The sequence below is a fragment of the Haliotis cracherodii genome, unplaced genomic scaffold (assembly GCF_022045235.1).
Source record: "Haliotis cracherodii isolate W230 unplaced genomic scaffold, xgHalCrac1.p SCAF_13, whole genome shotgun sequence".
NCBI classification, from domain to species: domain Eukaryota; kingdom Metazoa; phylum Mollusca; class Gastropoda; order Lepetellida; family Haliotidae; genus Haliotis; species Haliotis cracherodii.
The window spans coordinates 19,632,290-19,658,549 of NW_027266268.1; the positions used below are offsets into that span (position 1 = coordinate 19,632,290).

Here is a 26,260-nt window from a genome sequence, read left to right on the forward strand (position 1 = left end):
GAGATATGCATTAGCAGCAGATGTGTATTAGGAGATATGTATTAGCAGCAGATGTGTATTAGGAGATATGAATTAGCAGCAGATGTGTATTAGGAGATATGTATTAGAACGTTTGACTCACATTTACTTTATGACTGCCGTACACAGGCCTTGATGACCCTGAGCTGTACGAGGAGCTGCTCGCCAACGAGAGAGAAAATTTCAAGATTTTGTATGAGAAGGTGGGATTTTATATTTTGACTGATCTCAGCTCAGTAATATTTCACTTTCTTGTGAAAAGGCTGTCAGATCGTGTGTGTATTCCTTTCTTTTGATTTAATTTAAGCTGATCAGAGATAACTTTGTCAAGTAAAGTCTCATATAAAAGCAGACTATTTTTACGTTTGTTTGCAGGTGTCTGAGCTCGGTGGAATCCCCCTGATGCTGAAGTCTGTAGACATGTCCAACACCATTCCCGATGAGAAGGTGGTGGTCACCTATGTGTCGTACCTGTGTGGACGACTGCTGGACATCAGACAGGAGTCACGGGCAGCACGGGTCATCCAGATAGCCTGGAGGCATTACAAGCTCCGCACAGCACTCCAAGCACAACATGTAAGTCTAGACCATAGCTCCCTTCAGCACTCCAAGCACAACATGTAAGTCTAGACCATAGCTCCCTACAGCACTCCGGGCACAATATGTGAGTTGAGGGCCATAGATCTCCACAGTACTCCAAGCACAACATGTAAGTTGAGGCCCATAACTCCCCACAGCGCTCCAGGCACAACATGTAAGTCGAGCCCCACAGCACTCCCAGCACAACATGTAAATTGAGACCCATAGCTCCCCACAGCACTAGTTCGAGCACAACATGTAAAATGAGGCCCATAGCTCCTTACAGCACAACATGTAAGTTGAGGCCCATAGCTCCTCACAGCACTAGTTCGAGCACAACATGTAAAATGAGGCCCATAGCTCCCAACAGCACTAGTTTGAGCACAACATGTAAAATGAGGCCCATAGCTCCTCACAGCACTAGTTCGAGCACAACATGTAAATTGAGGCCCATAGCTCCCCACAGCACTAGTTCGAGCACAACATGTAAAATGAGGCCCATAGCTCCCCACAGCACTAGTTCGAGCACAACATGTAAAATGAGGCCCATAGCTCCTCACAGCACAACATGTAAGTTGAGGCCCATAGCTTCTCACAGCACTCACAGCGCAACATGTAAGTCTAGGCCCATATCTCCCCACAGCACTACTCCAAGCACAACATGTAAGTCTAGGCCCATAGCACTCCGAGCACAACATCTAATGTAATCTGTAAAGCGAAGTATCATGTATTCAGGACAAGCAGTAGATTAATGCCTGCTTTTCCTTTTTCAGCATGAGATCAAAGCAGCACAAGTTATCCAGACTCGAGTGAGAGAGTTCCTCCAGCGGAGACACAAACAGAGACAGACGAGGGCAGCCATCGTTGTACAGTCTGTATGGAGGGGTCGCAAGGCCAGGTCGGAGGCCCGACTGCGGAGGCTGGCACGAGACAACGCCAACATGGGAGTTGCTGTCACCAAGATTCAGGTGAGAACATGGACCAGTGTAGAACCGTGGTTATGGTTATAGACCGTGGAACAATGGCTGCATGGTTTGAACTTTGCCATTCCCTTTTGAACCAACCTGAGCCCACTTGCACAAAGCGATCTTAGCGCTAAGATGTACGTAACTCCCATACTTTAACATAGGCTTACAATAGTTGTAGCGCTAAGATCGCTTTGTGCAAGTGGGCCCAGGAGGTGATTTATCCCAAAATGATTCCTACATAGATTTGCTAAAATTGTCACCACTATTGTAATCTGGAGAATTTGTAACATTGCATTTTTTTATGTCATGATTGCCCCATCTCTAGAACATCTCAAATCTCTGTGTATGAGTTAATAAGTGAAGTTTGTTTATGGCTCATTCAACAATGGTCAGCTATCTTACGAAAGCCTGTCAAAAATCTGAATAATCAAGTGGCTGATTGTGTGTGGAGGGGATGGGAAAGCCTAGTGGTTAAGGTGTTCACTTGTCCCACCTAGGTTTGATTCTACATATGGTTACAAAGTGTCAAGCCAAGACTAAGTGATCCCCGATACTGCTGGGTTGTTGTTGAAGGAGGCATGAGTCCATCCACTCTGTATATGGAGTCCCTATCATCTGGAGACACTGTACTAACAAATCTTTCTTCTGGTATGTTGCAGGCTGCAATGCTTGGGTTTGCTGCTAGACGACGATATCAACGTCTTCGTAAATCAACCTTGACCCTTCAAGCTCATATAAGAGGTCATCTGGCCAGGAGGTGTGTTGCTAAGCAACACAAAGCTGCAGGCATCATTCAGAGCAGGTTCGGAAGTTGGATGACAGCACGGAAAGATCGAGGAGTGTTCCTGGCCAAGAGGTCTGCTGCTATAACTGTACAGAGAGCGTTCAGAGCTGCTGCCAGCAGACGTACAGCCCGAACATCAGCTGCAGCTGGCGTGGTACAGAGGGCCTGGCGAGGGTACAGCTGTCGCAAGCAGCTGGTGGATCTTAGGAGGTCTGTGCTCCTGCTGCAGGGATGTGTGAGGATGAAGAAGGTGAGAAAGGAGTATCTACAGTTAAGGAAAACAGCAGTCACACTACAGGCGAGAGTCCGAGCCAACAAACTTTCAACCACAGCAAGACAAGACTTCCTGACTAAGAAGAAGGCAGTGACAACTCTACAGTCTCATCTCAGGGGCTACCAGCAGAGGGTGGAGTACGCTCACAACAGAAACGCTGCCATCTGCATCCAAAAACACTTCCGTGGACACAAGTATCGAGTGAAATTCCAGGCAATGAGACTAGCTGCGATAATTCTCCAGCGTGCATACCGGCTGCACAAGATGGCTGGTGATGAGCGGGAGGTGCTGCTGCGACAGACAGCTGCTTGTGTGACAGTACAGCGCTGGTGGAAGCTGCTGCAGCAGAGGAAGATGGAAAGACGACACACAGCAGCTGCCCTCATCCAAGCTACATACAGGTGTCAGGTGGCACGACGGGAGTTCAAGCGCACACAGTCGGCTGTACTGACTCTACAGACATCCTTCAGGAGGACGGCTGCCAGGGCAAAGTTCCTTCGTACCAAGGCTGCTGTTATCATCCTCCAACACTACACCAGGCTCCACTTGAACAAACGACAGATCCAGTCCAAGATGCAGGCCAAGAGAGATGCTGTGGTGCGGCTTCAGACATGTTGGCGTCGACTTCAAGCACAAAGACATTATGGCGCCATCAGACAAGCTGTGATGGTCATTCAGAAGAATGTACGTATGATGCAAGCTCAAATGCAGTACAAGAAAAAAATGGCAGCCATCTCCTGTCTACAGCATCATGCCCGAGGATACCTACAGAGGAAAGCCTTTTTGTCTGACGTAGCAGATCGGACTTCTGCTGCTGTGAGAGTTCAGTCATGGTGGAGGATGTTGGTGAGTCGACAAAGGTTTGTCTCACTGAGGCAGAGTGTAGTGGTCATTCAGGCCTGGGTCCGAGGCTTGCATCAGAGGAAGGACTTGATGCGACAGAGGAAGGCGGCTCTTGTCATCCAGAGCTTCTACAGAGCTACTAGAGCTACTAGGAAGGCGAGAACAAGGTATCAGGTGATGATTGGTGCTGCTATGGCCATACAGAGTGGCTGGAGAAGCTATGTCATCAAGAAACAGTTCTCGATCATGAGGAGGTCTGCTGTGAAAATTCAGAGCAAGGTTAGAATGGTGCTGGCTATGAAGAGGTACCACAACCTGAAACATGCCTGTGTTTTACTGCAGAGACATTACAGGACACATAAGATGGGCCAGTGTGTCAGGCAAGAGTTTGTCCAAACTAAATCTGCTGTTGTGACACTGCAGGCAGCATTTAGGGGGCAGAGATGTCGCAAGCAGTATCAGAACACAAAAATGGCTGCTGTCAAGATTCAAAGCTGGGTTCGAATGATTCATGCCATGAAGAGGTACCACAACATTAGAAATGCTTGTATCGTGCTACAGGATCATTTCAGGGTGTACAAGAAGGGTCTGTGTGTGCGGAAGGCATACCAGAATACCAGATGTGCCGTTGTGACACTGCAGGCAGCATTTAGGGGGCAGAGATGTTTCAGGCAGTATCAAAAAACAAAAATGGCTGCTGTCAAGATTCAGTCATGTGTTCGGATGTATCAAGACAGATGTAAATATAAACAAATTGTCCAAGCCGCCTACGTCCTTCAGCGGAGATTGAGAGCTCTAAGAGCTGGTCAGCTCGACAGGAGAGTTTATGTAACCAACAGGAATAATGTGATCAAGCTGCAGGCTGCCATGAGGGCGTGGATATGTCACAGGGCATTCCAAAAGACCAGACAGGCAGCCGTCACCATTCAAAAACATGTGAGGATACACCAGCAGAGGATGAGATACAGGCAGCTGCAGCAGCATGTCAAGATGGACAGGGCTGCGGTCGTCCTGCAGAACAGATGGAGGATGCTGGTGGAGAGGAGGCGGTTCACGACGATGAGGGCAGCGTGTGTCTGTGTGCAGCAGCGGTACAGAGCTGTGCTGTCCGGCAGGCAGCAGAGACAGAACTATGTACACATTAAAGAAGCAGTGGTCACCTTACAAACTGCTTACAGAGCTGCTGTTTGTAGGAGAGATGCTAAGAGGGAACAATCTGCGTTACTTATTCAGAGTCACGTTCGCAAACATTTGATCAGATCAAAGTTTTTGTGTATGAAGAAATCAGCAATTAAATTGCAAGCATGTGTAAGGATGATAAGAGAGAGGAATTTTTACAGGGAGCGGAAACAAGCTGTTTGTCATATTCAGCAGTGGTACAGAAGTATCAAGTGTGGTCAGGGGTCTCGGAGAGCGTTCCTCATCATGAAGGGAGCGGCCATGACAATACAAGCTGTATGGAGGGGATACATTGTCCGATGTCGGTTGGCACTCTACCAGAAGAGTGCCACTCTCATACAAGCTGGCTTCCGTTCACACCAACAGCAGAAACAATATCGCAAACTTCGGGCCACAGTCGTCAGCTTACAGAAGCTCTACAGAAACAACAAGGCAGCTGGGTTAGAGAGACAGAGGTTTGTCCAACAGAAATATGCGTCTGTCGTCATTCAGAAAATGGTGAAAATGTTCCTAGTAAGAAGGCGGTTCCTGCAGCAGAAGTCCGCAGCCCTGACGATTCAGAGGGCGTATCAGTGTTATAAGGAGAGGTCAGCCTTCATCCAACAGCGAGAAGCAGCGAAGGTCATTCAGGATAAGTGGAGGTCGACCTTATCCGCCCGGGTCCAGCGCAAGCAGTACCTGATCCTGGTAGGAGCGGCCATCACCATTCAGCAGGGATACAGGAGTTACCAGATTCGGCGGGACTTCCTTCACACACGCTGTCAAATCATCCGAGTCCAGGCTTGCGTCAGAGCATTCCTCCACAGGAAGAGGCATCAGCGTTTACAGCAAGCTGCTCGCACGATCCAAGTCCTGTATCGAAGAAGATGTCAAACACGGAAACAGAGGAAGGAGTTTTTGCGGATGAGGTCGTCGGTAAGCGTGCTGCAGTCTGCCTACAGACGATGGAAGCACAGACAGGATGGGAAAAGACACATCGCAGCCACTACTATACAGTCAATGTTCAGGATGCTTGTCATGAGGAAACAGTTCTGTTTGACCAGACAGAGAGTCGTCCTTGTCCAGGCAGTTGTCCGAGGGTTCCTGGCGAGGTGTGCCTACTGCCACAAGCTGCAAGCTATTTCTGTCATACAAAGAAACACACGGAGGTTCCTACTGTTTAATGGTCTGCGTCGGATTGTCGCTCGACGGAGACGTGCTGTCGGTGTGATTCAGAGATCGTACAGGAAGTACAGGCAATCTCTAGAACTGAAGAGACAAAAATCTGCAACACTGATTCAGAGAGCGTACAAGAGGCATAGGCACTCTCTAGAACTGAAGAGACAAAGATCTGCAACAATAATTCAGTCCACATTCCGAATGCATTGTAAACGTAAGACTTTCCGACAGACCTGTCAGGCAGCCATCTTGATTGAGAGCAGTTGGCGAGGCTACATGGTGAGACGGACTTTCAGACAGACACTACAGAAGCATCGTGCAGCAGTTTGTCTTCAGAGAAGTTACCGTGGTTACAAGGCTAGAGTCCATCTTCAGGTGAGTAACACTCATTTGCTATGCCTTCTCTCCATGTTCACGTTCAAAACACATTTGTCAGTTACAAACCCAGATGAACATATTTTTCTAAGGACATAGGTCGGTATGAATTTGATTGCAATGAAATAGAATTTGTTCTTTTGAAACCAACCATTTCATTTGGAAATGAACTAGGGAATAAATTATTTTGCTTCACTTTTGGAAAATTGAACTAATTTATTACTCACCCATTTTACAACAACACACCTTTATTAATTACACCCGTGAAGATTCCGGGGTAGAATAGGTCTTCAGCAACCCATTCTTGCCGTAAAAGGTGACTATGCTTGTCGTAAAAGGCGACTAACGGGATCGGGTGGTCAGGCTCGCTGGCTTGGTTGATGCATGTCATCGATCCCAAATGCGTGGATCGATGCTCATGATATTAATCACTGGATTGTCTGGTCCACTCGATTACTTACAGACCGCCGTCATATAGCTGAAATATTGCTGAGTGCGGCGTTAAACAACAAACCAACCAACCAACCAACATCATGTGAGGACTGGACTATTTTTGGCATCTGCTGGCCATTCAAATAGGAGCATCAGTAGCACTCTGCAAGATCAACTCTCTTCCTAGATGAATAATCCAGAAGATAGACACTACTATCAGGACCACAAAACCCCAGAGCTGCAGAGACACACAACGTATGCAGCTCAAAACTGTATTAATATTGACATTTTACTTGAATGTCAATTCTGTGAGTTTTGCACCTGCCTATGATCTATTGGACTAACGAACAAATACGTTTGAAATAGGGAGAGTATGCAGGCTCTCACTTTGCATTATAGTAGTGCAAGCATCATGGCAATTATCAAGGTTCAGAATAACACTAATAAACAATGTATTGTGTCGAAAGATCACAACATGCTTCACCTTGTCTACGTACGACCTTGAACTTTGTGTTGTAAATGAGAGTAGCGCCCTTTGGACCAAGTTGACAGTCGTTAGTAATGTTGTTAGTAGCTTAGTGGTTAAAGCGTTCGCTCGTCACGCCGAAGACCTGGGTTCGATTCCCGACATGGGTGCAATGTGTGAAGCCCGTTTCTGGTGTCCCCCGCTGTGATATTGCTGGAATATTGCTAAAAGCGGCATAAAACCATACTCACTCACTCACTCGGTATTACGAAATTGAACGGATGGTGCAGTCTAACGGTAGTTACAACACATATCATAACATTTAAACCATCTGCTGACTTATGGAATCACATAGCCAGCATCTTCACGATATAGCTGAAATATTGCAGATGTGACGTTAAATATTAACTCACTCACATAGCCAAAATGACATGACTTGATAAATCAATGGTCTCATGGGCTCCCCTCACCTTCACTGAACCAAGTTTGAAGCTAGCTTTTCCATTGAATGCAGATGTTTCTACTTGGTGTGTATATAAAGGCTATTACCAACATGGTTTTAGAATCTGCGCCTTACCATTTCCTAAATCATCTCCGAGAAAGCTGTGCACTTTTTGACCAGGTTGTACTTTGAGAGAACACTCTTCGGTCGAATCATCAGATACAAATATTGTATTTATATGACACCCTTTTACCAACATCTTTTATCGACATGGAACTTTGATAATTGCAAAGTTTAAGAGAGTAATAAAAAAACTACATTCATCCCTGTTACATATCATTTTTATTGCAACTCGTGTATTTCAAAAGTAATTAAAATAAATATATTCAGTTAAGCTTTTTCACCAATACTATCATTTTGATCAAGTTTATGAACTGTCTGCATGAAGTGAACTTGCTATTCCAGGATGTAACATTGCAGAACATCCTCGTCATCTTTTACTTTGAATAAATAGTTACATAAAACTGAAAGGCTATGAGGAATTACTGACTAACTGTGAATTAATTTTGTAGGTTCCTACCATTCAGCATTACAAAACATAAAACACGATGCTTAATTCCGGGTTGCAAGCAGCCACTTTTTGTCTTAGAAAATGTGGAGAAATATGGGTTTCCTCTCAAGTAGGAGATCAGCTCAGCTGATCCGTTGTTGGAATCATGTCACATCCATCGATTGTGACATGTACAATGGAAGATGTCATCTTCATTTGGATTATATTCATGTTGATATCATCAGGGTAACAGGAGAGCTGTATAAGACAGTAGTGGTAGAAATGTGTGTTTGTCCCCTGCAATTCACAAAGAAGGTTTGGTCTGACCTATTGGAGTAAAGTGTGCCAGCATGAATGCATTTCAATAAAAGATTCCGATATTTGCAGTATTTTCAGTCTGCAATGGATTTGATTCTTGCAGTCAATTTTGTGTCAGACTCATTGTCACATATTGGTTGTGAATCTAGGAATTATAAGTCATTCACCACACAGTTACACTGGATGACTGGTTGTCCCTTGAAGAAGTTGACTAAGACAAATATGGTGAATGTGCTAACTCGATGAGTACTATCTATGTTACATGAGCTAAATAATGTAAAGCTGTAGTTCAGAAAATGTCCCCACTTTTCATTGATGGATGAGAGCCTCATCAAGTTCTGAATCCCCAGGTTTAGTATCTGAATCTTTCTTTTCATTAGGTATGTTCTGTTTCAATGTGTCTGTCTACTCTATGTGCACAAACAAACATTGACCCTGAAGATCCGTGTCAGAATAGGTCTTCAGCAACCCATGCTTGACATAATAGGTAACTTCCCTTGTCGTAAGAGGCGACCAATGGGATCGAGTGGTCACGCTCGCTGACTTGGTTGATGCATGTCATCATATCCCAACTGTGTGGATCGATGCTCATGATGTCAATCACAGGATTGTCTGGTTGAGACTCGATTATTTACAGAGCGCTGTCATATAGCTGTAATATTGCTAAGTGCTGCTTTAAGCAACAAACAAACAAACAGAAAACAAACGAACATTAGTCACAGGCTTCGTGTTATAAACATCATGCCAAGGCAATATTATTAAAGTCATTATTTGCACATGCAAGTTATTGTAACTACCACTGGTAGTCTTAACCAGTATTTACTTCAACAACACTCCTGTAGAATAGACATCCTGCTTGTCACATTGAGTATAGCTGTCTGTTGTTGAGAAAGCCAGCAATGTCTCGTGAACTACATTGTTAAATCTATGCTCTGGTCAACTTGACATCAACTTGACATCAGAAGACAAGGCAATCTTTTAAATCCATGACCCAAATCCAACTGCAAGTTCAACCAAAATGTGCCCCAGATTGTAGTGTATCTCGAATTAAGGGGTTTATCTAGGATTTCAACCTAAGTGCCCTTGGCAGGCAAATTGGGAAAAAAGTTGTTATTTGTTCAAAATTGAAAGTTTTATTTTCCTAAATTCAGGGGTATTTTAAAATTAAATTTTAACATTGCATTCAATGCAATAATGTTGAACTAAGAATTAAGGCCTCTTCCTTTATAATGTTCCTGTTATCAATGAATTACAAGACACCTTTAAAAACCATAACATTAGTTACAGCTGTAACAGCATAAACTGGGAAATGTTTAATTCCAATTTGGGAATTATAAGTGACATTTGCTCCAGACTTGGAGCCGAATATCGGCCTCTGAGCAGGTCTAGATACAAACCTAGGATTCCCCAACATGTCAAATAGTGCTCTTGACATAATGAAATATTCGGTACATTATTTCGGTACATTTAGAGGTTGTCATTGGTTATGAGTGGAATATAGTCACCTTATTTATGCCATTACATTTGATATGATTGTAATATTAACATGAATTGGGGGAAAGTATTTCCAATTTGGTAATTTTTACTGACATTTGCTGCAGACTTGGATAAACCCCTGTTACATCACAGTAACAAAAACATGCTTTGTTGATTGCATCTGGAACCTTTGGCAAAGCTAGAAACCTCAGGTAATCTAAACAGAGAAGTGATTCCCTAAACTATACTCTCTCCAAGATCTAAGATCAAACTATCAATCATTAGGCACTGCTTTCTGGGGACAAAGAGTGACAAATCCCTGCACAGGGACCTGCTTTGATGATTGTAAAGATAACACTACTTGTGATAATCATCCTGCTGCTCTCCTGCAGCTATAGAGCCTGGTCACTGAAGCGTGGTGAGTTATGTCACCAGTAAATACCTGTTGCTGAGTGAATAATCACCCACTTTGAAGTCTTCACAATCGGGGATTTACTTTGTTTTGTTAGTCCTCCGCCCCCAAGGTTGAAAAGTGAGGTACATCGTTCTAATCTGTTAACACCAATATGGTTTTATTACCCCCAGTATGGAAAGAAAGACTTCTGTGAGGGTTGCCTGATGGAGATAGATACAAAAATGCTTACTTCAAAGACAAATCAAGACATTGTGATGGTGGTTTTATTACCCTGTTTTGAACTGCAGATCTTGCCCAAACGGCCCATAGCATTAGGTAAAAATGTAATTAGAGGTTAAATCAAAAAGTGTTTAACGATTATGCCTTCTGTTTTTTATTAGTTGGTTTAAAAAATAGTTGGCCTAAACTTCAATGTAGATAGTCGGGGGTGGGGAGGGCATCAACTTCCAGATTAGTGCTGCTTCTAATGCATAAAAAACAACAAGTTTTAACAGTGACAAATATTGAAAGATAATTGATTGATATTTTTCACTGTCAACAGTAGTGATAAAATCTCTTTTTGTTGGACAGTCTTGATAACCAACTAAAAACGTCTATGGCCTTATAAGCATAGATTTCATTGGGAATAGCTACCTAATTTTTATTACTAATTAAAAGACCCTTAAACTAAAACTATGTTGAAGTAAATGGTAGCAATATGCATACTTTTAATTGAACACAGTTCATTATTTTTGTTCTTAATTTTTCATTCGAAGAGTTAGTCTTATCTAAAATACTTTTTTAAGTGCTGACAGATAATTAGGTTGTCATTGACTGAGTTTTATGTCAGCCACATCTCACAAGAATGTTGGCCCAAGTAGTCTGGTAATGAAAGTTACTGCTTGAGATGTCTGACTTCATCTCGTCCTATAGGTTACTTTCCTCGCAACCAAACATTGTTGATGTGTAAAACATCAATCGTTCGATCGATCGACCGGCCGATCAATCATTTATTTGATCAATCATTCATTCGTTCAATCAATCATTCATTCGATCAATCAGTCACTATAACTGTAATAGTGTCTTTCAGAACAAGACCACAAGTTTAGAAGCTTGCCACTTTCAGTGCTTGTTCTAGTGAACTGGAGAGGTTGAATGTTATATATGTCTTAGTAGCAAGGTTATTAGCATGGATGATGAGATCAGTTATAATAACAAATCTATGGTTTAGATGGGCTTTTTTATGAAGTTTAAATACATAAAGTATAGGCTTCTTTTACAGATAATAATCTTCTTGCCCAGGGATTTATCTAGACTTGCTCAGAGGTCAGATTTCAGCACCAAGCCTGTCAGAAGAAATATCTAAATTGGAATAAAGGCCTGCCCACTTCATGTTGATATATACTACACAAAAGAAGTTAAGGATCACCCGATTCTTTCATATTGGTAATGTTAATCTGTCGTGGCATGAGAGATTAACTATTGTAATATAAAAGAATCAGGTGATCCTTAACTTCTTTTGAGTAGTATAGTTGTATGCAATGTGTCGACTTTCACTGATACCTGGGCCAATAGAAGGTTTAACGGTGTGTTTTACAGTATTGAATGTAATGTTATCAAATATTAAAAGAGCTGAATTTAACATGAGGAACTTACAAAATCTAATTTTGACCAAAATATATTTCTTTTCTTAATCTCCTTGTCAAAGGCACTTAGTTTGGAATCCCATATAAATCCCTGATTCAATTTTAACTTCAAAATTGTTTCAATTTTGTCAATTAGTTGTTGGTATGTATGATTTTGAAAATATCTCTGAAAGCAAGACATGGAATTCTATGCTTCCAGTCTGTTTGATACAAACAAATGAAATAAAGCAAGCAGTCCGATCTTTGATTACAGCCTCGCCTCATTAGATCCGTTTAAAATATAAAAAAAATAATAAATCAGTGCATGCATAATAAAACGACTAAAAAATTCAGCATGGTAAATATGATGAGCCAGCCCGTGCAGAGTTATGAGAGACTATCACAGATATCACAGATATATACACTAAAGACATCTACAAAATGATAAAGATTACACTAAAATCTATTTCATATACCGTCTTTCACGTAACAAGTGGCCAGGTTGCTCTCAAAATTAGAACTAGGGGGCTCTTATTAGAATATTATTTTGGTGAAAAATAAAACAGAGTTGAAAGATAAATTTCATGGTTTATGCCGACAGCCTGAAATGTTTATGTACGACATATATTTTTCCAGAATTTGATTGCCCATAATTAAGGGTGCATATAACACACGAATGCATAATTTACGCAAAAAAATAGGTCTTGTGTACATTGATCAATCGGAAGAGGGTCAATTGGGATTGTTCACTAGCCAATATATTAGCAAATATTGCCATGGGTGCTTATTAGAAAGGCGCTTATTACGTTGAATATGGTAAAACATTGGGCAATAATGGTGCAGCAGGTCGTGGCAGACAGTAAAAGTACAAGCAAGCCTCTATGGAAGAGCCAGGTCTGCTGAAGCAGATGACATGTGGAGTGTCAGCTTGGCCCAGCTGCCCAGGGAAACATGCTAATTGGCTGCTGTTGTACAAACTCTCCAAGTGTGGCACCTTCACTGTGTCGTGTGTCAAGACTCTCTGTTAACATCACAGCTCCATGTTGTCACAAGCATGTCAATGACATAATCATCACATGGTTTTGTTCTGTGATTTTTGGTTCTTGTTTACAGACACTACAGTCCTACAATTCTGAAAATATAACGAAAAATATGTATACAGGTTGTTGATTTTTAAAAATGGCAATAAGTTTTTTGGGGTTTTTTTTAGAATTAATGTTGAACTTTTGTATAAGCATGTTGTAGTTTGGGAAAGGGAAATCATATCTATGTCAACACTTAAAACAGTTTTCAATTCCTAGTCCTACCTCCTGCTATGTTGGCCAAGAAATCTGTAAAACGAGAAATATTACTGTTTACCCCATTAGTCTTATTACTTAATACCAGAAGAAAAATAATAAAATTGCAAATTCACTTTCCTAGTTTTTTAGACATTCTCACCCAGAAACCAATATTCAGCATGTTCAGACACAGCAAATGTTGGTAAAATTCCCATATTTGAAATAAGGTATTCATATAAAGTGATCATAAATTTTAACCAAGTCAATTACAGTTTGCATATGTCATTTAGTTTGACAGTATTGCACTGAATGCAAGAATTTTTATTTTTTTAGTTCCAATTTACAACAGGCACTTGGTACAAAATACTCGATAAATCTCTCCCTGGTTGGTTTTGGTTTTGGCCTTGCACTCTAATCCCCCCTAAGTCAATGGTGCACACTCGTGTCTTTGAGTAGTGTGCTAGTGCTGTTCAAGCATGTCAGATTATATCACTGTACATGGCTATAGAAATAATGTGATTCTTGGAGGAGGTCACACCAGGGGACACCAAGTTCTTCAGCCTCATCGCCATCCCTGCTGATAAAGAAGGGAGGGTTTGGATTACACCGCGAGTGATTGTGTTGAGTAATCTCCTTATGTCCAGGTGGGAATTGTTAATTGAAGCACGCTGCATAGACTTCCAACAACATCCACTGATTGACATCAACAATGCACTCTGGCACGGCTCATGTAGTTTTGTAATTGTATCACTGTGTACACAATTCTCATGACTAATTCCTTAGCTGAAAAATCTCCACAAGAATCTTGATGATAATAATAATAAAGATTGTGTTACGATTTTTGAAGTCACAACTTTTTTCATTACTGTTTTCTTTTTAAGTTAAATTTTCATAAACTTTCATGGTCAAAAGGTTTATACGCAGCAAGCCCAAGAAAATACAAACTAATAGGTTGGAGTAATTATGTTAATTGCAAAGTAAAAAGGAAACTATTGCAAATAAATGTAAGATAATCTTTGACAGTATTTTATATCGTTCTGAGTTTATTCGGAAAAAAGGCTGTTGAGTCTTGTTTCAATCAAACACATCACTTGATTCTGCGGTTTATCAATAAATATAACACATCCAACAGTTTCAGCCTGAACAGCCTCAGATTCAATTGTATATTTTTCATATATTCTACTTAAAAGACGTCACAGAACACCCGATTCAATCCTCTTCCCAGGGTTAATCTGTCATGTCATTATGTACTGCAGTAAATATGAAAGAATACAGTGTTCAAAACCTTTTTGCCATTAATGATCTCAATATGAAAGAATCCTGTGTTCTCTCTTTTTTTTTAAACCGAGTTACGAAATAAGTGCCCAGGGCGCTCTCATAATTAGAAATAGGGGGCTCTTTTAAGAATATTATTTTGGTGGGAAAAAACAGAGTTGCAAGATAAATTTTGTGGTTTATGCAGACAGCCTGAAATGTTTATGTACGACAGATATATTTTTCCAAAATTTAATTGCCCATAATTAAGGGTGCATATAACAAACGAGTGGGTATTATACGCGAATTAATAAGTCTTGTGTTCATTGATCGATTGGAAGGGATGCTAATTGGGATTGTTCACTAACCAATATATTAGCAAATACCATCGTGGGTGCTTATTACATCGAACATGGTAATTCAATAAATAAATTTCAAACCAAGATTTGAATCAGTTCAAACTTCTGTGATTAATGTGATTACAGCTTCAAGATATAGAGTATAATCTCTGCAGATTTAGTGTCAAGGCAACTACGAATACATCCTTGAAAATTCTTCCCATATTCTAGACTTCTTAATGGCTTGTGATTATTGGCAGTGATACAAGACATTACACAGTCGGTAGGGTTCAGCATCTAATTAAGAATGTCCCAAGTCCAGTTCCTGAAGTAATTGCGACATTTACGACATTGGCATCCCTAATAAGGCAATTATGACACAATTCCAAGACACTTCCACCCATGATCTATATGTGATGTTACTATTTATTGCTCTGTAATTATTAAATTAGCACACATCGCCTCATTAACATGACTAGAAACAATCCAGACATGTTCGTTTATTTTGACGAGTTCTGTCACATCCATGTTGAACAAAGTTCTGCCAGACATCACGTTCACTCAGGGCCCAGCCACTGAGAGAGCTATCCTACTGACTGCCCAGCCTCTCTAAGGGTAATTACTGACCCCCCAGGGCTGTCCTTGCCCCCAGGCGGATTGGGCCTTTGTAGAGTCCAGTGTCTTACACTCAGTGAGGGTGAAAGGAAGGGAGTTCTATCACAACACAATTGGTGCAAAGCAAAACAAGATTTCAAGAAGAGGGGGGCCTTTGTTTCAGGGCTGGACTGAGATGCTTGGGTGGATTCGGGTGTCGTTAAAATTAATCTCTATTGTTAAGGGTTGCGTTTGTGTAAGAGCGTGTACATGATCTGTGCCGTTCTATCTTCTACTTAAAGGCAAGGGATGGAGGGAGAGCTATCATATTCTCCTTAGACTGTTCCAAGGGGATACACACAGCACACCTGTTGAACATTGACCAGGTGTTAGACACTGATGGTAGCAGGGCATATAAGACTCGCATCAGTCATCCTCCAACACCTTGCCGTTGCTGGGCTTTAGAGTTGGTGCTCCAATTAGGCTGCACAAATAAGAGTAGAAAGCTGTTGGCCAAGTGGGTGGTCATTAGTTGCAGATAATCTTCATTGGTGGTTTGACACTCGACCAGACTGTTGAGTCGTATCGACTCAAGTGCTTGTGACTCTCCCAGATTGTTGAGTCGTGTCGTGTCGACTCAAGTGCTTGTGACTCTCTCAGATTGTTGAGTTTGGCAGTCAATCCTCAAAGAGGATATCATCCTTAGTGTTTGGAACATTTATTTATTTCAAGTAGTGTACTATCTACATTGACAATGACACTGCTATACAGCCAGTGTTTGGTCGAGGACCCGACTGACCTCCCAGGCGGATGCTGTTTCTTCCCAGGAATATTGCTCAAAAGATTCCATGTTTATTTCATAAAGAAGCTACAAGCGGAACGGAGAGCTCAGCTGGAGATGTACGCCCAACGCGCCCGAGTCCATCTTGCGGCTGTCAGGATACAGACATGGTACAGACAGTGCTTGATGCTGCGTCAGGCACGACAGAGGATAGCAAGCGTCGTCTGCATACAGGTGAGTGTAGCACTTGCATAGCAACAGGAATCACAAGATTTGTTGGCCCAGTAGCATGATTTGACATAATATACACTGGCAGTCATTGGTAACTTTTACTGAAGTCATGCTGAAGGGAAAAGACTAGCCCTTACTTTTTACGTTTGGTTTCATGGAAGTTACTGTAGTCTTCTGATCGGGGTTGTGAAATTAATCTAAAGCTAGTGCAAACTAATTACTTCTTTGACAAATCACTCCTTTTCTGTCTTGTGAGCGTAAGGATGTGTATTCTGAGAGGGAATACATGTTAGGGTAAATTGATTTTTAGATGATTATTTCCTTCACCCAGTATTTCTGAAGTAATAGCCTTAAAAACAAGTGCCTGGTCTCATGGAATCTGCTGCAGCTTTGTCACTTGCTCTTCTTGATCAGACCAACCAATGTGTGTGTCACTGGTGCACTGCTGGAGTTACAGATATATAATATAATGGATGGCAGAACCTCACCGAACACATTGTCACTCAATTTCAGTTCTTTTATTGTCTGGCATATTATACCAAAAACCGAGCAAAGATTCAAATGGTTATCTTTGAAGGGTTTTGTTTCTAGATATCTTGAGTGAAACATGCATCAGGTGCTGTGTGTAATATGTTAAGATTATGACCTACAAAAGTATTACAGTAATACTGATAATATATGAACTCTTTAAAACTACACATTGAATAATAGCCTGAGAATGTTGTGATAGTGGAGTTATGTTGGTCAGTTGTATTATGCCTGTGTCAGCAGCATCTTAATCTTTATCTCAACTTAAACAAGATGACTTTCATCATAGGACTCTATGGAGTGAGATGTGCATGGTCGTCTGTGACAGACTAACTGTAGTAATGTGAAAGAATCGTATGCACGATGGACTAGTTGCTTTGACCGGCTCACCAGCCATCTGGGGTCCTGTCAGACTCTCACACTTGGGTGTCAGTGGGCAGGGGTGCCAGGCTTGGATCTCGTTAAGCTCCATACAGCAGATACAGCAGCGGGTAGATAATGTTACCACAAAGGTCATTCACTGATCAGGTTAAATGATCACCAGGTCATTTTATCAACCATTGGTTAAAGCTATTAACACTCATTGTAACAAATAGGTAAGTATGACAAGATATTACTGTAATGTTATAGCCCTAGAGGTCTAGATTTTCCTCAGGTCTGAATCTCCCAATCACTGGGTCTCCTTTCTAGTTTAAATGGAGATGATTTTTTTCTATCAAATTAATATATTTCAGACCCTGTTAGCATGGTCTAGATGCCAAGGTGTTCAGACATTACATGTGTATGTTGCAAATGAAAGATGGGTTTACAGTCTTTGAAGCTCTCATAAAATCTATGGATTTTAGTGTGGTGTCCACCACAGACGTATACTAGTAGATCACTGACTGTTGATCACATGCATTTTGTTCAAGAGACAATGTCTTGCTAATCATGGATACCATCCCGCATGTTTGCAGCGCCGGATACGAGCATTCTTGGTACGCCTGCACTACGTGAAGCTGCACGAGAGTACCGTGCTGCTGCAGCGGCGGTGTCGTCAGTGGTTGGCGTCGCGGCAGAGGTCAGCAGTGGTCATCCAGAGGGCAGTGCGTCACTGGCTTGTTAGACAGAGACAACACCAACTCCACAGAAAGGTGGCCAGAATACAGGTCAGTGTCTTGATGCAAGGCAACAGTACTGATGGGGGTGGGGGTGGGCAGCTGTGGGGGTGGGGGGGTGCAGCTGTGGGGGTGGGGATGTGCAGCTGTGGGGGTGTGCAGCAGTGTGTGTGGGGGTGGGGGTGTGCAGCTGTGGGTGGACTGGCAGAGGAGTGGGAGGAAGCCATATACAGGGAGGGGAGGGGGGGGAGTGACAAAGGTGGACTATGTGTGTGGTGGCGATAAGGCTAGCACATGTTTTGTTGGTTCCATTTCCAATTTGAAATGTGATAAGTGTAGAACGATTCATTTATGATTTTTTAAAAATTGCATGTGAGTATTTTAGCAATTCTCAATGTTGATCGTTGTGTTGAAGTGAAGTTCAAACAATGACTTGACAACAATAACAGTTGTATGTCAAATGATTTAACTTAAAATGAAGACCCTTTTGTCCATAATGAAATACATTATTGGCTGAATATTGATGATTGATGATGTAATTTTTCATATTGATTATATTGATTTGATAACCACACCAGAAGAGTGTAGCCAATCAATCAGTCACTGATAACAGACTACATCTACACAACCATCAAGGTGTGTGACAACCCTGCTTATTAACTAACTTCCACAAGTGTGTTGACCGTGTTGTGTGCCTGTTGCTAGGCTGTGTGGCGAGGGTATCGGGCCAGAAAGAGCATCACTTGTAAGAAGATCCGGCGAGCAAGGGCCCGGTGTCATGAAGCCAGTCAGAATGCTACCGAGGACAAGAAGCTGGGTAACCGCACGACGTCCGCCCTGGACTACCTGCTGGAGTACAAGAGTCTGTCTCACATCCTGGAAGCCCTCATGCATCTCGGTATGTGGCTGTGCTTCTGGTCCTTACAGGCAGTTAGTGGGGGACTGACAGGATAGCATTAGCTCTGTTAGGCCTGGGGGAAAGCATCTGTAAGGCTTTCAGGAATTTCATGAATACAAACAGACCCAGGATAGTTCTCAGATCTACCCGGGACTGCTGTTTTCGAGTTCAGGGGACTATCAGTACTACAGGTCATGGAAATGGGGTCCCAGGCTGGTGATCTGTGCAACCTTTATTTGATTTCCAAGAATATTTTTTATGATCAGTAAGCGTGACATGGGATTTCAGTTTTACATTGAAGAAAATCAACCTTCACATCCGGAATTGTGACTGTACTTCAGAATAGAATTGTCAGTTATGTCTACAGTGATGATTGAAAACGCCATACATTATCTAGTCCCACGGGACAAAGATAAATTATTTGCTCAAATTTTCAATCTGTATTGGATGCAATAATTTGTGTATTGGAAACAGCTTGTAGTATTTGTAAAATATTCAAAACTAGTTCATATTCTTAATTTATCTGAATATGTATGGTATTATATTTGATTTATCTGATATGTAGATATCGTTGATATGTATCTAATATGCCAACTGTAGCCTGATTCCCAGATCGTGACTAGATTCCACTTTCACTCACCATTTCCTGCTCCTTCAGATGTAGCTACTCGACTGTCCCCAAGATGTTGCCAGCGTCTCGTGGAGGTGCACGCCGTCCATGTCATCTACCGCCTCATCCGCAGCTGCAACCGCAGCCTGCCACACATGGAGCTGATAAAGTACTCCGTCAACATCCTCCTCAACCTGGCCAAGGTAAAATATTAACTCTTTGTTTACAAATTTTGGGAAAGTGAAAAGGAAACATTTTAAAAGTGATAAAATCATTAAAAAAAAATTGTCAGTTGGGACTGAAATGAAAATAATATTTGAATTCTGTTTTGGTGGGGAAAGGGGTCAGGTCTTAACTCAACGAGGAGAAAGAAAGACTTCTACATGTGTATTGCGTTTGCAAGCATAACTGACATACTTGCACATGAATTCCCAACTGTTAGGTATCTCCCCTTTATTCATTGATCCACTGGGTTGTAACTACTCCTATACATGTAGCCCCTGATCATGTAGCCCATTATTTAAAATATATTTTTTTAATCGAATCTTGAGTTGAAAAGAGAACTGGCAATAATTGCTCTCCTGCCCTTTGATATACTGTGGATATACAACGCTAAACAGGAACAAAGGGTCATTCCTCGAAAGTCAAGAGAACAGCGAGATTTGTCAATTAAATTTACGAGCATGTTGGAGAATTAATGTCCTTGTTTTCTTCTCCTCTGCAAATTTAAGTCAGGTTCATCCAAAACATATTCCAGCTATATGACGGCGGTCTGTAAATAATCAAGCCTGGACCAGACAATTCAGTGACTGACATCATGCACGTCTTTATCATCATCATCATCATCATCTTAGTTAAAAACAATAATAATAATATATACCAGGATCACCCAAACCCTCTTTGCTACATTTTTTATTTTATCTGTTGATGCTAATAATAATAATTATTATGATTATTTTATTATTAAGCTATTTATATATATTGTTTTTCCACAACAGACAGGAGCATGTCCAAAGAGCACAATTTATTACACAATGACAATTTTACCTTCTGACTTTCAAACATAATTGTTGGAAAATAAATATAACCGAAAAGTATGTACTAATTTTATACCTCTAAATGCAAAGTTACATGTCCACTATTTTTTGAAAGGACAAATGAAGCTGATATGTATGTTTATAGTTTTATCCTCACAATGACTAAGATTTGTCATGCAAACAATCTGTAAACCATCTGTTATTTAAGATATTTTTCAGTTATTTCATTGATTGTATCTCACTTGTGTTTTGCGTCTCCCAGGAGGATAACTCCATCTATTATGTCCACATGCCACTAAAACAGAATTTAGACAGAAAACAAAACAGGATCTTGTTAAACACACTTAGTATAAAGTATCAGAGGTGTATCGAACCAGGAAGCTGTTGAGAGCCAATTGCACCTGGCCAAGTCATCGTGCTTACTTCAGCAGTGTCTAGTACTGCCTACTGTAGGCACTCCATGAGGACTAGGCATCATCGTGACAAGTGTTCCTCACAAGGAGATACTCTGAGGGTACTTGACCGATTGTTCTTCCGGCTGCTTGTTTCCTCAAGGCTGTGTTCTATCTGAAGGTTCCACTTGACTAGCTTTTATATCAGTCTAGAGGGGATTTCCAAGGACAGCGCCTACATAAAATGATACCACAAAACCCAGTATCAGTCGCTTCGCCTTACAATCATGGTAATCCATTGGTCTTCATCCACATAACCAGTTACTACTATTTCCAATGTGTGTTGCTTGTCAAAGTTGTTTATTCCTCCCTTCATGTCTTTTAACTCATGTGAAGCCCATTTCTGGTGACCCCCGCCGTGATATTGCTGGAATATTGCTAAAAGCGGCGTAAAACCATACTCACTCACTCACTCTTTTAACTCATACACAAATTTATTTACCTCTTCCATGGTCTAGTAGAGTGTGCCCAGAGAGTGGAAGGTTGGCTTCGGTATACCAAAATACATTTAAAGATGGTACTTGTTACCCTGCCTGCTTGGAGTCAATGTGATGTGTCTGGGTGGGGTGTCCATATTGAACTTTGGCACATGGTGTCTCAGTGGGCTAGCATAGAAAACTGGAATTGGTCTGGACTAGTACAAGCAGCCAGACTCACGCAAAACACTACACGCACACACGCACGCACAACATGAATCATGATTTACAAAAGACATTGTCAGAACTGAGAAGTGATAACATTTGCTTTCTTAGACCATGTTATGATGTTATGGAAAATTTTGCTGATCCTTGAAGGACAATTGTCTGACATTATCAGCTACTTTATCAGGTAATTGTTGGACGCCTCTGCCTCGCAGGTGGGACCATATTGTCAACTGTGATCTACTTGACACTGGGAGGCTGGCGACAATGGCGACTCTACTTTCAAGAACTTGATTGCATAACACTGCCTATAGAATTGTTACATAGATGGGCTGAAGAAATTGTCTGAACCTGTCAATTTCTCATTACTAAGGCAGCGTTAGTTAATTGGAATATTCATGCTACAACTAAACAGCCATACTGTCTATACCCAGTGCTTATTATTTGCATCCTGCTCAATACTGCAATATTTAGCAGCCTGAAAAGTGAGTGTTATATGACTGCTCTCCTGTTTCAGTATGACAAGACTGTGAATGCCGTCCATGACGTTGAATCAACCGACATCCTCGTGGACCTAATGCAAATCTATCGAGAGAAAGGCAGCGCCATCTTTGCCAAGACCTGCTCGCTTCTCGGTATTCTAGCTCTGGATCCCCATAGAAGACAGGTTAGCTCTTAGTTTTCTGATTGCTGTCTACTTCTCCAACAGTGTTTGACAGCTGCGTGACTAATTGTAACAGTGAGATCAAACAAAAAACTACCAGCAGAAAGGAATGATGTCACCAGCTTGCGTAGACTCGGGTCAGATCTCTCCGTCATTCTGGGTTAGCAGTTAAAAAGTAGGTGTAGGCTATTTTAGGATCGTTCATCAGTTTAAGAAAGAAAATGGGGGAAAAATCTATCAAATGTCAAAACGACTGACGATCTGAAGTTAATCACTTGTTCTGATAATGTAACTTTATCACCTCTGACGTTATGAATAGAGAAATATGTTATACGTCATATTGCATCCTCTGATCTATCAGTTAAGAGAGAGTTGCTTAAAGGCATATATGCAAAAAAACCAACTTTATACATATTTTTTACGATTTAATATTTATAGCATAGACATGCAAATAGCTGTTAAGGTTTCCTTCGGTTTTCATCTTGTTCTGGAGTACAGTGACTTGCCAGTCCCTCAGTTCAAATAGCCTAGGGATAGACTACCAGGCCCACTTAATTTCGAACATAACGTGTTACATGGAAGAACCTGATGTAATATGTGTTAGGTATATTCCCCATTTAGTAGTAGAGCATATCCATATTGATCAAATGTATCACAGAAACTTCTTGAAACATTGTACATTAAGACAAATCAATACGTATTGTATTACATTGACGAAAGACCCGTGAAGATCTGGGTTCGAATTGGTCTTCAACATGTTTGTCATAAGAGGCGACTAATGGATAGACATCAGGCTCACTGATTCGTTTTTATCGTCTCCCGGTTGCGTAGATGCTTGTGACGTCAGTAGCTGGAATATTGCTGAGCGCAGCAACAAATATGACTCTGACAAACCTTGGATCACCGCCAGCTGCGTGTTGCACGCCCTGGAATAACGCAGCTTGAACATACCTCCCTGCACAGAAACACAATTATACATGCAAGTAAAATACACTCGAGCTATTTACAGGGATTTAGCTAGCTCAGCTCAGGGTTGTCTTATCTCAAGTTGCAGCAAACGTGCATTTACATTCATAAATTAGCGTTAAAACTTACCTTTTATGGATCTGTAGAGATGACGTGATAATAGGACCAATATAGAGAAAGGATTGAATATGGGCAAAGACGATAGACTGGGCAACAAGTGCTATTACCAATGGTGCAGAGGGATGTTACATGACTCATGCACCACTGTTGAACTTTCTAGACAGAATATCCCAGTGATTCCACACTCATTCTGTGCTTCCCAAGGTTAAGACAATACATATTGTTTTACGTGTACATAGAAGCGTTAAGAATGATTTTGGCTGCTACAGCTGGAACGTATTTAAGACTCACTCCCTGATTTGTGCTTATTGACACTCAGTGTAGAAGGGTTAGTACAATTTAAGGCCCTAATGGATTTCTTTTTTCATCTAAATTAATTTTGTATATAGATTTATTGAAATTCTATATGATAAAATCCTATACAGCAATGCTTGGTAGTCTCTTTGCATATACAGTAAACTACGTTTAAAATGAACTGAGGGATATGAAGAACATATATTTTTGTCCCGGCCATTTGCTGTATATATGTTGTACATATGCTTATGACGAACTACGATTATAACAAACCAAAAGTGGCCGCTTGTTCGTTGTGACCGTAGTTTACTGTATATTTTTATTGTAAAATTTGTATCTCCCCACCATGTAACATTTTTTCATCCCCTCTCACTCACTCACTCACTGGGGAGCACGGGTGGCCCAGTCGTCTAAGGCGCCACAATTTGCTGTGCGGAGTTGCGTCCCCTGGACACGTCAGAAACCTATGGTTGTGGGTATGAATCCCGGTTCACCCCGATTATGTTTCTAGGTTTGTCAGCACCATACTCATGCTCGTGGGTTTTACCGAAGTGGTAAACGTGTAAGACCTGCATCACTTCGGGCTTTCCTCCCACATTAAGCTGACACAGCGTGATATAACTGGAATACTGTTAAAAGCGGCGTTAAACCCAACTCACTCACTCACTCACGCGCGCGCGCACGCACGCACGCACGCACACACACATACACACACCATGTGTTGAATTTTACAGACCCCCCTCTTTCCCCCCCATCCCAGGCTCCAATATTGTCTAGCCCCCCACAGAATTTTACTGAATTTGGTACGTGAATCTATATATTCCCTGTCTTCCTCCAGGAAATCCTGCAACAGACGAAACTCATGGAGAAGATCCGTAGTATCCAGAGCCTGGTGGCTCGCAAAAACAAAGTGGATGAACGTCACAAGATTGTCCAGGCCAAGATGGCCGCCACACGCAGCTTCAACTCCACACTGCCACTACCTACCCCCGTCAAGCGGAGACGTATTCGACCAGAGTGGACTCTGAAACGTGACAGTCTTCACGCCTTGTCTGATCCCCTGCCAGCCATCAACTTTGTCCTGGAGAACCTGCATCTGTCCACAAAGTGATCCTGGAGAGGAGGGAGGGAGGGTTGCCAATATTTATTCCAGTGCTACAATTACACACAGTCTTGATACAGGGTATAGTGACAGCTTATGGAATACTGTATATGCTCCTCAGTAGTTCATATATCAATAGCCACGCGATGTAGCTGGTCCTCACCTAACTCCATCCTCCTAACTCTGGGATCAGATCATTTTCAAAAGACAATGTCATGTCTGACCAAGGCCCATCTCAGAAAGGACAGTGACCTGTCTGGGCTAGGGCAGTGACCTGGTTTGACAAGGGCAATGACCTGGCTTGGCAAGGGAAAGGACTGAATATGGGCCAAGACGATAGACTGGGCAACAAGTGCTATTACCAGTGGTGCAGAGGGATGCTACATGCTTCGTGCACCACTGTTGAACTTCCAAGACAGAATATCCCAGTGATTCCACACTCATTCTGTGCTTCCCAAGGTTAAGACAATACATATTGTTTTATGTGTACATAGAAGCGTTAAGTATGAACTTGGCTGCTACTGGTCGAAAAGTGTGGAGCTTAATTTCCTACATGTTATCATTACAAATTATGTACAGTCAAACACCATTGTGAAGGGACCTACTATTTATCCAAGGTTTGACACTTAAAAATTATGAATAAAGAAGGAATACAAAGGGACCAAGCTTTTACTTCGAGACAGCATAAGTTCGACACGGTGATTGACTGTACATTATGGATCATGAAATGAATGTCACTACCGTGATTTGAAGATGTGTCAGAAATAATGAAGAAGTTCATGTTTGTGAAACTTTCTTTCCACCCTACTCCACTTGGTAACATACAGTATTGATATGGCTTCAGTACTGAATTAAAAAGTAAACACTGTAAATACATGGACACTGATTTGCACAAACTAGTTTACAAGCAGCTCAAATCATCCAGTGATCTGAGATGCCACAGATTACTTTAAGTAGCCTCCCTTTAACTGTGTCAGGATCTACTGAGCCGTGTAGGTTGGCGCTGTCATGATTACACTATAAACAATAGGATTAGTTTAGAACTTAGTTAAGTGTCTCAAGACCTGCTTGTGACAACCAGATGGGCAAAACCATCACACCACGTAACTTTATATTGTCTCTCTTATGATGTCCACTCGACTTCACTGTTTCTTAACTTTCTCTGCTAAACCTGTCCTCCTATATGTATTGAATCCACTGTGATTTAATAAATGCTATATATAAACTATGAATCATTGTTGTGTTGTAATCAATAATCTATGCAGGTAGAACAGTCCACAGAGTTGATATCTGTAACCTAGGTTAGAAAGGATCTTTCTAACTGGGTCACACAAAACCAAAAAGTGTTCACTGCTACACAGAAAATAAACCTACACATCAGAACCGTAGTTTTCAAAGGCTGTTTTCCTGAAATATGGTAATGTTTGGCAGCCTTAGTCATCTAAAATTGAGACTTTGGTAGTTACGATTTTTCCTGAGAACAGTACTTGCC

General features: G+C 41.5%; 1 protein-coding gene across 1 annotated transcript in view; it reads left to right on the top strand.

The window, feature by feature from the left end:
- Window positions 1–25,941, top strand: part of LOC139459703 (abnormal spindle-like microcephaly-associated protein homolog) — a 48,169-nt gene extending 22,228 nt beyond the window's left edge. The window contains exons 15-24 of the mRNA XM_071241340.1: window positions 148–221; window positions 394–594; window positions 1,371–1,565; window positions 2,225–6,178; window positions 16,213–16,362; window positions 17,844–18,035; window positions 18,690–18,882; window positions 19,541–19,695; window positions 22,140–22,289; window positions 24,505–25,941. Of these exons, the coding sequence (XP_071097441.1) occupies window positions 148–221; window positions 394–594; window positions 1,371–1,565; window positions 2,225–6,178; window positions 16,213–16,362; window positions 17,844–18,035; window positions 18,690–18,882; window positions 19,541–19,695; window positions 22,140–22,289; window positions 24,505–24,777 (5,537 nt within the window). The 3' untranslated portion in view covers window positions 24,778–25,941. The remainder of the gene's footprint in view (window positions 1–147; window positions 222–393; window positions 595–1,370; window positions 1,566–2,224; window positions 6,179–16,212; window positions 16,363–17,843; window positions 18,036–18,689; window positions 18,883–19,540; window positions 19,696–22,139; window positions 22,290–24,504) is intronic.
- The last annotated feature ends 319 nt before the right edge of the window (window positions 25,942–26,260 follow it).